The 12,094-nt window shown below is 54.1% G+C and overlaps 1 protein-coding gene across 4 annotated transcripts in view; it reads left to right on the forward strand.

The window, feature by feature from the left end:
* ABCC8 (ATP binding cassette subfamily C member 8) overlaps positions 1-12,094 on the forward strand; it is a 458,344-nt gene that overhangs the window by 361,382 nt on the left and 84,868 nt on the right. For all 4 annotated transcript variants that reach the window (XR_013220972.1, XR_013220971.1, XR_013220970.1 and 1 more), the window contains exon 29: positions 1,483-1,575. Coding sequence is in view for 1 of the 4 variants with exons in the window: in XM_077281846.1 (XP_077137961.1) it covers positions 1,483-1,575 (93 nt within the window). In the remaining 3 variants the exon portion in view is untranslated. The remainder of the gene's footprint in view (positions 1-1,482; positions 1,576-12,094) is intronic.

The raw sequence follows: 12,094 nt of genomic DNA on the forward strand, positions 1-12,094 counted from the left end.
CCGGTGGTGGTGAGGCGGTAGCTCCGGTGGTGGTGAGGCGGTAGCTCCGGTGGTGGTGAGGCGGTAGCTCCGGTGGTGGTGAGGCGGTAGCTCCGGTGGTGGTGAGGCGGTAGCTCTGGTGGTGGTGAGGCGGTAGCTCCGGTGGTGGTGAGGCGGTAGCTCCGGTGGTGGTGAGGCGGTAGCTCCGGTAGTGGTGGTATGTGATAGTAGCTACCACATAAGTACTTTTCTCAATACCTTCAATTGAGACACACATGGCATAAACAGGAGTCCCTTACTCCGCATAGGACCCATAATCATTTATTATTTTCTATGGTTGGGAACCAGGGTTGTGTCGCTGGTGAAATGTCTAGATTTTATCCACTACTCCTTGCCCAGGTTATAGATAAGCATCCGTTGAAGCTTCAAGAGAAATGGGAGCAGGGTGTTGGGGTAATTGATGATGAGCAGTGGGATGACATATTATCCTCGAATCCCCAGCTGTCCACTAGTGCGGCACAAAGGCTGTCCCAGAAGTACCTGCTGCATCGGGTGTACCGGACTCCCAAATTCCTGGGGTAAGAGAGGAGGACTTGTGTCCCAGATGCGGTTCGGGCCCGGCCGATTTGCTACATATGTTTTGGTTTTGTGGTTCCATCCAGAACTTCTGGACCCAAGTCATAGACCACATAACTATGGTGTTTAGCGTTGTGATTCCTACGCATCCTCTGGTTTGTGTCTTGGGTTTTCTGGACAGGGTTGCTGAAGATGCAAACATAAGGTTGGCACTTAAAAGAACGTTATATCAAGCCAGGAAAATTATAGCAGCGCACTGGATAGACAGGGCACCACCTACGTTTAGGGAATTTATGGAAACAATGAATCTTCTGCTACTTCTGGAAGAAGGAGTATATCAAAAGAGGAGATCCCTGCACACATTCTGTAAAATACGGGAGGACTGGAGAATTCGCCAAGGCTTGGACATTGTGCCCTTACTTGGAGGTGCGGGGTAATATTATTACTTGTGTCGAGCGAGATATGTCCGATTAAGGTCCTTGGAGCGATGCATCTAAAATCTGTTCCCATAATGTCCTTCCTGTTTCAGGTGAAAACTAAAGGACTTGGAGACTTGGGACTTATCTTTCATAATGTGTATGTGCCCATGAGTGGACAGATTGCCGTATTCAGCGTAGATATGTTGTTCTACATAATGAGATACTTGCTAATTGCTGTGTGGTCCGGAACAAGGAGGGCGGAGGGGGTTGGATGGGTATTGTCTCTTGTTGTGTGTTGAAAAATTCTATAAAAATGTATCTGATTTAAAAAGACACCGACATTACACAAGATACAGCAGGGGCACATTTATAAGATTATTTCAGCACAGGAACTTTTTATGTAAACATCCAATTGTGGAAATTGTTATTATTCCAAGATCTATTGATAAAAATCCACTTTTGTTTGTGGGAAAACCCCTTTAATGTGTTGTCCTTACTGCGGCTCCAGGGATCTACAGCAGCTGGAGGACAGTACGCAGCTTCCCCTGTTGGCACACTTCTCCGAGACGGTGGAAGGACTGACTACCATCCGAGCCTTCAGGTACTGTCCGGGTTATGTGATGATTCCAAGCGATGCAGTGTCTGGGTCCTGTTTGTCACTGGGTGATGCATTGTCTAGAGGCGGTGCGCGTCCATTTGATCCTCTGTCTGGCTGAAGTGATGTCCGGATTATGCAGTATCTGGTTGATGCCCTGTCCAGATGACGTGGAGTCCAGGTTCAAAATGTATCCAAGTGATGTGCTGTCCAGGTGATGTGCTGTTCAGGTGATGTGCTGTCCAGGTTGAGTTCATGTCTGAGAGATGTGCTGTTCAGGTGACATGCTGTCTGTGTGACGTGCTGTTCAGGTTACATGATGTATGTGTGATGTGCTGTCCGGGTGATGTGCTGTCCAGGTGACGTACTGTCCAGGTGACGTGCTGTCCAGGTGACATGCTGTCTGTGTGACGTGCTGTTCAGGTTACATGATGTTTGTGTGATGTGCTGTCCGGGTGATGTGCTGTCCAGGTGACGTACTGTCCAGGTGACGTGCTGTCCAGGTGACATGCTGTCCGTGTGACGTACTGTTCAGGTTACATGATGTTCGTGACATTCGGTCTGGGTGATGTGCTGTCCAGGTGGAGTTCATGTCTTGGGGATGTGCTGTCCAGGTGGAGTTCATGTCTTGGGGATGTGCTGTCCAGGTGGAGTTCATGTCTGGGGGATGTGCTGTCCAGGTGGAGTTCATGTCTGGGGGATGTGCTGTCCAGGTGGAGTTCATGTCTGGGGGATGTGCTGTCCGTGTGACATGCGGTTCAGGTTACGTGATGTTCGTGTGATGTGCTGTCCGGGTGTAGTTCATGTCTGGGGGACGTGCTGTCCGGGTGTAGTTCATGTCTGGGTGATATGCTGTCCAGGTGGAGTTCATGTCTGGGTGATGTGCTGTCCAGGTGGAGTTCATGTCTGGGTGATGTGCTGTCCACGTGTAGTTCATGTCTGGGTGATGTGCTGTCCAGGTGGAGTTCATGTCTGGGTGATGTGCTGTCCGGATGTAGTTCATGTCTGGGTGACGTGTTGTCCAGGTGGAGTTCATGTCTGGGGGATGTGCTGTCCGGATGTAGTTCATGTCTGGGTGATGTGCTGTCCGGATGTAGTTCATGTCAGGGTGATGTGCTGTCCAGGTGTAGTTCATGTCTGGGTTATGTGCTGTCCGGATGTAGTTCATGTCTGGGTTATGTGCTGTCCGGATGTAGTTCATGTCTGGGTGACGTGCTGTCCAGGTGTAGTTCATGTCTGGGTGACGTGCTGTCCGGGTGTAGTTCATGTCTGGAAGATGTGCTGTCCAGGTGGAGTTCATGTCTGGGTGACGTGCTGTCCAGGTGGAGTTCATGTCTGGGTGATGTGCTGTCTGGGTGTAGTTCATGTCTGGGTGACGTGCTGTCCGGGTGTAGTTCATGTCTGGAAGATGTGCTGTCCAGGTGGAGTTCATGTCTGGGTGATGTGCTGTCCAGGTGGAGTTCATGTCTGGGTGATGTGCTGTCCAGGTGTAGTTCATGTCTGGGTTATGTGCTGTCCGGATGTAGTTCATGTCTGAGTGACGTGCTGTCCAGGTGGAGTTCATGTCTGGGGGATGTGCTGTCCGGATGTAATTCATGTCTGAGTGACGTGCTGTCCAGGTGGAGTTCATGTCTGGGTGATGTGCTGTTCAGGTGGAGTTCATGTCTGGGTGGCGTGCAGTCCAGATGTAGTTCATGTCTGGGTGGCGTGCTGTCCAGGTGTAGTTCATGTCTGGGTGATGTGCTGTCCAGGTGTAGTTCATGTCTGGGTTATGTGCTGTCCGGATGTAGTTCATGTCTGGGTGACGTGCTGTCCAGGTGTAGTTCATGTCTGGGTGACGTGCTGTCCAGGTGTAGTTCATGTCTGGGTGATGTGCTGTCCAGGTGGAGTTCATGTCTGGGTGATGTGCTGTCCAGGTGGAGTTCATGTCTGGGTTATGTGCTGTCCGGATGTAGTTCATGTCTGGGTGACGTGCTGTCCAGGTGTAGTTCATGTCTGGGTGACGTGCTGTCCAGGTGTAGTTCATGTCTGGGTGATGTGCTGTCCAGGTGGAGTTCATGTCTGGGTGATGTGCTGTCCAGGTGGAGTTCATGTCTGGGTTATGTGCTGTCCGGATGTAGTTCATGTCTGGGTGACGTGCTGTCCAGGTGTAGTTCATGTCTGGGTGACGTGCTGTCCAGGTGGAGTTCATGTCTGGGTGATGTGCTGTCCAGGTGGAGTTCATGTCTGGGTTATATGCTGTCCGGATGTAGTTCATGTCTGGGTTATATGCTGTCCGGATGTAGTTCATGTCTGGGTGATGTGCTGTCCAGGTGGAGTTCATGTCTGGGTGATGTGCTGTCCAGGTGGAGTTCATGTCTGGGTGATGTGCTGTCCAGGTGTAGTTCATGTCTGGGTGATGTGCTGTCCAGGTGTTCATGTCTGGGGGATGTGCTGTCTGGGTGGAGTTCATGACTGGGTGATGTGCTGTCCAGGTGGAGTTCATGTCTGGGTGATGTGCTGTCCGGATGTAGTTCATGTCTGGGTGGTGTGCTGTCCGGATGTAGTTCATGTCTGGGTGACGTGTTGTCCAGGTGGAGTTCATGTCTGGGGGATGTGCTGTCCGGATGTAGTTCATGTCTGGGTGATGTGCTGTCCGGATGTAGTTCATGTCAGGGTGATGTGCTGTCCAGGTGGAGTTCATGTCTGGGTGATGTGCTGTCCAGGTGGAGTTCATGTCTGGGTGATGTGCTGTCCAGGTGTAGTTCATGTCTGGGTTATGTGCTGTCCGGATGTAGTTCATGTCTGGGTGACATGCTGTCCAGGTGTAGTTCATGTCTGGGTGACGTGCTGTCCGGGTGTAGTTCATGTCTGGGAGATGTGCTGTCCAGGTGGAGTTCATGTCTGGGTGACATGCTGTCCAGGTGGAGTTCATGTCTGGGTGACGTGCTGTCCGAATGTAGTTCATGTCTGGGTGACGTGCTGTCCGGGTGTAGTTCATGTCTGGGTGGCGTGCTGTCCAGATGGAGTTCATGTCTGGGTGATGTGCTGTCCGGATGTAGTTCATGTCAGGGTGACGTGTTGTCCAGGTGGAGTTCATGTCTGGGGGATGTGCTGTCCGGATGTAGTTCATGTCTGAGTGACGTGCTGTCCAGGTGGAGTTCATGTCTGGGTGATGTGCTGTCCAGATGTAGTTCATGTCTGAGTGACGTGCTGTCCGGATGTAGTTCATGTCTGGGTGATGTGCTGTCCGGATGTAGTTCATGTCTGGGTGGCGTGCTGTCCAGGTAGAGTTCATGTCTGGGGGATGTGCTGTCCAGGTGGAGTTCATGTCTGGGTGATGTGCTGTCCGGATGTAGTTCATGTCTGGGTGGCGTGCTGTCCAGGTGGAGTTCATGTCTGGGTGGCGTGCTGTCCGGATGTAGTTCATGTCTGGGTGATGTTCTGTCCAGGTGGAGTTCATGTCTGGGTGGCGTGCAGTCCGGATGTAGTTCATGTCTGGGTGGCGTGCTGTCCGGATGTAGTTCATGTCTGGGTGGCGTGCTGTCCAGGTGGAGTTCATGTCTGGGTGGCATGCTGTCCAGGTGGAGTTCATGTCTGGGTGGCGTGCTGTCCAGGTGGAGTTCATGTCTGGGTGGCGTGCTGTCCGGATGTAGTTCATGTCTGGGTGGCGTGCTGTCCGGGTGTAGTTCATGTCTGGGTGGCGTGCTGTCCGGATGTAGTTCATGTCTGGGTGGCGTGCTGTCCAGGTGGAGTTCATGTCTGGGGGATGTGCTGTCCGGATGTAGTTCATGTCTGGGTGACGTGTTGTCCAGGTGGAGTTCATGTCTGGGGGATGTGCTGTCCAGGTGGAGTTCATGTCTGGGGGATGTGCTGTCCGGGTGTAGTTCATGTCTAGGTGGCGTGTTGTCCAGGTGGAGTTCATGTCTGGGGGATGTGCTGTCCGGGTGTAGTTCATGTCTGGGTGACGTGTTGTCCAGGTGGAGTTCATGTCTGGGGGATGTGCTGTCCGGATGTAGTTCATGTCTGGGTGGCGTGCTGTCCAGGTGGAGTTCATGTCTGGGTGGCGTGCTGTCCAGGTGGAGTTCATGTCTGGGTGGCGTGCTGTCCAGGTGGAGTTCATGTCTGGGTGGCGTGCTGTCCGGATGTAGTTCATGTCTGGGTGGCTTGCTGTCCGGGTGTAGTTCATGTCTGGGTGGCGTGCTGTCCGGATGTAGTTCATGTCTGGGTGGCGTGCTGTCCAGGTGGAGTTCATGTCTGGGGGATGTGCTGTCCAGGTGGAGTTCATGTCTGGGTGGCGTGCTGTCCAGGTGGAGTTCATGTCTGGGTGGCGTGCTGTCCAGGTGGAGTTCATGTCTGGGGGATGTGCTGTCCAGGTGGAGTTCATGTATGGGTGGCGTGTTGTCCAGGTGGAGTTCATGTCTGGGTGGCGTGTTGTCCAGGTGGAGTTCATGTCTGGGTGGCGTGTTGTCCAGGTGGAGTTCATGTCTGGGGGATGTGCTGTCCAGGTGGAGTTCATGTCTGGGTGGCGTGTTGTCCAGGTGGAGTTCATGTCTGGGTGGCGTGCTGTCCGGATGTAGTACATGTCTGGGTGACGTGTTGTCCAGGTGGAGTTCATGTCTGGGTGGCGTGCTGTCCAGGTGGAGTTCATGTCTGGGGGATGTGCTGTCCAGGTGGAGTTCATGTCTGGGTGGCGTGCTGTCCAGGTGGAGTTCATGTCTGGGTGATGTGCTGTCCAGGTGGAGTTCATGTCTGGGTGGCGTGCTGTCCAGGTGGAGTTCATGTCTGGGTGGCGTGCTGTCCGGATGTAGTTCATGTCTGGGTGGCGTGCTGTCCAGGTGGAGTTCATGTCTGGGGGATGTGCTGTCCAGGTGGAGTTCATGTCTGGGAGATGTGCTGTCCAGGTGGAGTTCATGTCTGGGTGGCGTGCTGTCCAGGTGGAGTTCATGTCTGGGGGATGTGCTGTCCGGATGTAGTTCATGTCTGGGTGACGTGCTTTCCGGATGTAGTTCATGTCTGGGTGACGTGCTGTCCGGATGTAGTTCATGTCTGGGTGACGTGCTGTCCGGATGTAGTTCATGTCTGGGTGACGTGCTGTCCGGATGTAGTTCATGTCTGGGTGACGTGCTGTCCGGATGTAGTTCATGTCTGGGTGACGTGCTGTCCAGGTGGAGTTCATGTCTGGGTGACGTGCTGTCCGGATGTAGTTCATGTCTGGGTGACGTGCTGTCCGGATGTAGTTCATGTCTGGGTGGCGTGTTGTCCAGGTGGAGTTCATGTCTGGGGGATGTGCTGTCCAGATGTAGTTCTTGTCTGGGGGATGTGCTGTCCGGGTGTAGTTCATGTCTGGGTGGCGTGTTGTCCAGGTGGAGTTCATGTCTGGGGGATGTGCTGTCCAGATGTAGTTCTTGTCTGGGGGATGTGCTGTCCGGGTGTAGTTCATGTCTGGGTGGCGTGTTGTCCAGGTGGAGTTCATGTCTGGGGGATGTGCTGTCCGGATGTAGTTCATGTCTGGGGGATGTGCTGTCCGGATGTAGTTCATGTCTGGGTGGCGTGCTGTCCGGATGTAGTTCATGTCTGGGGGATGTGCTGTCCGGGTGTAGTTCATGTCTGGGTGGCGTGCTGTCCAGGTGGAGTTCATGTCTGGGTGACGTGCTGTCCAGGTGGAGTTCATGTCTGGGTGACGTGCTGTCCGGATGTAGTTCATGTCTGGGGGATGTGCTGTCCAGGTGGAGTTCATGTCTGGGTGGCGTGCTGTCCAGGTGTAGTTCATGTCTGGGTGACGTGCTGTCCGGGTGTAGTTCATGTCTGGGTGACGTGCTGTCCAGGTGGAGTTCATGTCTGGGTGATGTGCTGTCCAGGTGGAGTTCATGTCTGGGTGGCGTGCTGTCCGGATGTAGTTCATGTCTGGGTGGCGTGCTGTCCAGGTGGAGTTCATGTCTGGGGGATGTGCTGTCCAGGTGGAGTTCATGTCTGGGTGGCGTGCTGTCCAGGTGGAGTTCATGTCTGGGTGGCGTGCTGTCCAGGTGGAGTTCATGTCTGGGGGATGTGCTGTCCAGGTGGAGTTCATGTCTGGGTGGCGTGTTGTCCAGGTGGAGTTCATGTCTGGGTGGCGTGTTGTCCAGGTGGAGTTCATGTCTGGGTGGCGTGTTGTCCAGGTGGAGTTCATGTCTGGGGGATGTGCTGTCCAGGTGGAGTTCATGTCTGGGTGGCGTGTTGTCCAGGTGGAGTTCATGTCTGGGTGGCGTGCTGTCCGGATGTAGTTCATGTCTGGGTGACGTGTTGTCCAGGTGGAGTTCATGTCTGGGTGGCGTGCTGTCCAGGTGGAGTTCATGTCTGGGGGATGTGCTGTCCAGGTGGAGTTCATGTCTGGGTGGCGTGCTGTCCAGGTGGAGTTCATGTCTGGGTGATGTGCTGTCCAGGTGGAGTTCATGTCTGGGTGGCGTGCTGTCCAGGTGGAGTTCATGTCTGGGTGGCGTGCTGTCCGGATGTAGTTCATGTCTGGGGGATGTGCTGTCCGGGTGTAGTTCATGTCTGGGTGGCGTGCTGTCCAGGTGGAGTTCATGTCTGGGTGACGTGCTGTCCAGGTGGAGTTCATGTCTGGGTGACGTGCTGTCCGGATGTAGTTCATGTCTGGGGGATGTGCTGTCCAGGTGGAGTTCATGTCTGGGTGGCGTGCTGTCCAGGTGTAGTTCATGTCTGGGTGACGTGCTGTCCGGGTGTAGTTCATGTCTGGGTGACGTGCTGTCCAGGTGGAGTTCATGTCTGGGTGATGTGCTGTCCAGGTGGAGTTCATGTCTGGGTGGCGTGCTGTCCGGATGTAGTTCATGTCTGGGTGGCGTGCTGTCCAGGTGGAGTTCATGTCTGGGGGATGTGCTGTCCAGGTGGAGTTCATGTCTGGGTGGCGTGCTGTCCAGGTGGAGTTCATGTCTGGGTGGCGTGCTGTCCAGGTGGAGTTCATGTCTGGGGGATGTGCTGTCCAGGTGGAGTTCATGTCTGGGTGGCGTGTTGTCCAGGTGGAGTTCATGTCTGGGTGGCGTGTTGTCCAGGTGGAGTTCATGTCTGGGTGGCGTGTTGTCCAGGTGGAGTTCATGTCTGGGGGATGTGCTGTCCAGGTGGAGTTCATGTCTGGGTGGCGTGTTGTCCAGGTGGAGTTCATGTCTGGGTGGCGTGCTGTCCGGATGTAGTACATGTCTGGGTGACGTGTTGTCCAGGTGGAGTTCATGTCTGGGTGGCGTGCTGTCCAGGTGGAGTTCATGTCTGGGGGATGTGCTGTCCAGGTGGAGTTCATGTCTGGGTGGCGTGCTGTCCAGGTGGAGTTCATGTCTGGGTGATGTGCTGTCCAGGTGGAGTTCATGTCTGGGTGGCGTGCTGTCCAGGTGGAGTTCATGTCTGGGTGGCGTGCTGTCCGGATGTAGTTCATGTCTGGGTGGCGTGCTGTCCAGGTGGAGTTCATGTCTGGGGGATGTGCTGTCCAGGTGGAGTTCATGTCTGGGAGATGTGCTGTCCAGGTGGAGTTCATGTCTGGGTGGCGTGCTGTCCAGGTGGAGTTCATGTCTGGGGGATGTGCTGTCCGGATGTAGTTCATGTCTGGGTGACGTGCTTTCCGGATGTAGTTCATGTCTGGGTGACGTGCTGTCCGGATGTAGTTCATGTCTGGGTGACGTGCTGTCCGGATGTAGTTCATGTCTGGGTGACGTGCTGTCCGGATGTAGTTCATGTCTGGGTGACGTGCTGTCCGGATGTAGTTCATGTCTGGGTGACGTGCTGTCCAGGTGGAGTTCATGTCTGGGTGACGTGCTGTCCGGATGTAGTTCATGTCTGGGTGACGTGCTGTCCGGATGTAGTTCATGTCTGGGTGGCGTGTTGTCCAGGTGGAGTTCATGTCTGGGGGATGTGCTGTCCAGATGTAGTTCTTGTCTGGGGGATGTGCTGTCCGGGTGTAGTTCATGTCTGGGTGGCGTGTTGTCCAGGTGGAGTTCATGTCTGGGGGATGTGCTGTCCAGATGTAGTTCTTGTCTGGGGGATGTGCTGTCCGGGTGTAGTTCATGTCTGGGTGGCGTGTTGTCCAGGTGGAGTTCATGTCTGGGGGATGTGCTGTCCGGATGTAGTTCATGTCTGGGGGATGTGCTGTCCGGATGTAGTTCATGTCTGGGTGGCGTGCTGTCCGGATGTAGTTCATGTCTGGGGGATGTGCTGTCCGGGTGTAGTTCATGTCTGGGTGGCGTGCTGTCCAGGTGGAGTTCATGTCTGGGTGACGTGCTGTCCAGGTGGAGTTCATGTCTGGGTGACGTGCTGTCCGGATGTAGTTCATGTCTGGGGGATGTGCTGTCCAGGTGGAGTTCATGTCTGGGTGGCGTGCTGTCCAGGTGTAGTTCATGTCTGGGTGACGTGCTGTCCGGGTGTAGTTCATGTCTGGGTGACGTGCTGTCCAGGTGGAGTTCATGTCTGGGTGATGTGCTGTCCAGGTGGAGTTCATGTCTGGGTGGCGTGCTGTCCGGATGTAGTTCATGTCTGGGTGGCGTGCTGTCCAGGTGGAGTTCATGTCTGGGGGATGTGCTGTCCAGGTGGAGTTCATGTCTGGGTGGCGTGCTGTCCAGGTGGAGTTCATGTCTGGGTGGCGTGCTGTCCAGGTGGAGTTCATGTCTGGGGGATGTGCTGTCCAGGTGGAGTTCATGTCTGGGTGGCGTGTTGTCCAGGTGGAGTTCATGTCTGGGTGGCGTGTTGTCCAGGTGGAGTTCATGTCTGGGTGGCGTGTTGTCCAGGTGGAGTTCATGTCTGGGGGATGTGCTGTCCAGGTGGAGTTCATGTCTGGGTGGCGTGTTGTCCAGGTGGAGTTCATGTCTGGGTGGCGTGCTGTCCGGATGTAGTTCATGTCTGGGTGACGTGTTGTCCAGGTGGAGTTCATGTCTGGGTGGCGTGCTGTCCAGGTGGAGTTCATGTCTGGGGGATGTGCTGTCCAGGTGGAGTTCATGTCTGGGTGGCGTGCTGTCCAGGTGGAGTTCATGTCTGGGTGATGTGCTGTCCAGGTGGAGTTCATGTCTGGGTGGCGTGCTGTCCAGGTGGAGTTCATGTCTGGGTGGCGTGCTGTCCGGATGTAGTTCATGTCTGGGTGGCGTGCTGTCCAGGTGGAGTTCATGTCTGGGGGATGTGCTGTCCAGGTGGAGTTCATGTCTGGGAGATGTGCTGTCCAGGTGGAGTTCATGTCTGGGTGGCGTGCTGTCCAGGTGGAGTTCATGTCTGGGGGATGTGCTGTCCGGATGTAGTTCATGTCTGGGTGACGTGCTTTCCGGATGTAGTTCATGTCTGGGTGACGTGCTGTCCGGATGTAGTTCATGTCTGGGTGACGTGCTGTCCGGATGTAGTTCATGTCTGGGTGACGTGCTGTCCGGATGTAGTTCATGTCTGGGTGACGTGCTGTCCGGATGTAGTTCATGTCTGGGTGACGTGCTGTCCAGGTGGAGTTCATGTCTGGGTGACGTGCTGTCCGGATGTAGTTCATGTCTGGGTGACGTGCTGTCCGGATGTAGTTCATGTCTGGGTGACGTGCTGTCCGGATGTAGTTCATGTCTGGGTGACGTGCTGTCCAGGTGGAGTTCATGTCTGGGTGACGTGCTGTCCGGATGTAGTTCATGTCTGGGTGACGTGCTGTCCGGATGTAGTTCATGTCTGGGTGACGTGCTGTCCGGATGTAGTTCATGTCTGGGTGACGTGCTGTCCAGGTGGACTTCATGTCTGGGGGATGTGCTGTCCGGTTGTAGTTCATGTCTGGGTGGCGTGTTGTCCAGGTGGAGTTCATGTCTGGGGGATGTGCTGTCCGGTTGTAGTTCATGTCTGGGTGGCGTGCTGTCCAGGTGGAGTTCATGTCTGGGAGATGTGCTGTCCAGGTGGAGTTCATGTCTGGGTGGCGTGCTGTCCAGGTGGAGTTCATGTCTGGGGGGTCACTCTGAACCCACCACGCTGTTACTGTTTGTGACGAACAGCCCTCTGCCGCCCTCTATTGTCCGGACAATTATGCAATTGACCATTGATTAAGTGAGGAGGCCGCAGGCTGTTACCACTAATAGGCCAGTTATTGGACAACTAACAGTGAGGGTATGGTATATACTTCTTCCATCGCATGGAACATGTGTAGATACCACCGATGCGGTCACTGCCAGCTCCGCAATAGCAAAAAAAGACTGTTTATAAGCTGCCAACAGCAATTGTGGGCGATTGTACACCTGACAGGTAGCATATGGCTTCCAGAAGTGTGATTTACAGAACAAAAGGAACAGGATTGTTACATTTTATATTTAATCCAGAAATATAGGCAGTGTTTATAAAAACTATACAAAAAATGTGGAAAGGGGACAAAACAATGCAGCATATACAATTACATAAAGTCTACAGGATTAACAAACAAAACGTAGTAAACGCAGGTCACAGAGATGGCTCAGAGCGAAGCGAAGCTCTTCAGTCGGAAATATCCGGTGAACGTGGCCAAAGTCTACAGATGTATCTCCCTGCAGTAAACCCGCCACCTCCCCTTCATGACTCGTAACAG

Source organism: Ranitomeya variabilis, chromosome 2 (assembly GCF_051348905.1).
Source record: "Ranitomeya variabilis isolate aRanVar5 chromosome 2, aRanVar5.hap1, whole genome shotgun sequence".
In the NCBI taxonomy this organism is placed as follows: Eukaryota; Metazoa; Chordata; class Amphibia; order Anura; family Dendrobatidae; genus Ranitomeya; species Ranitomeya variabilis.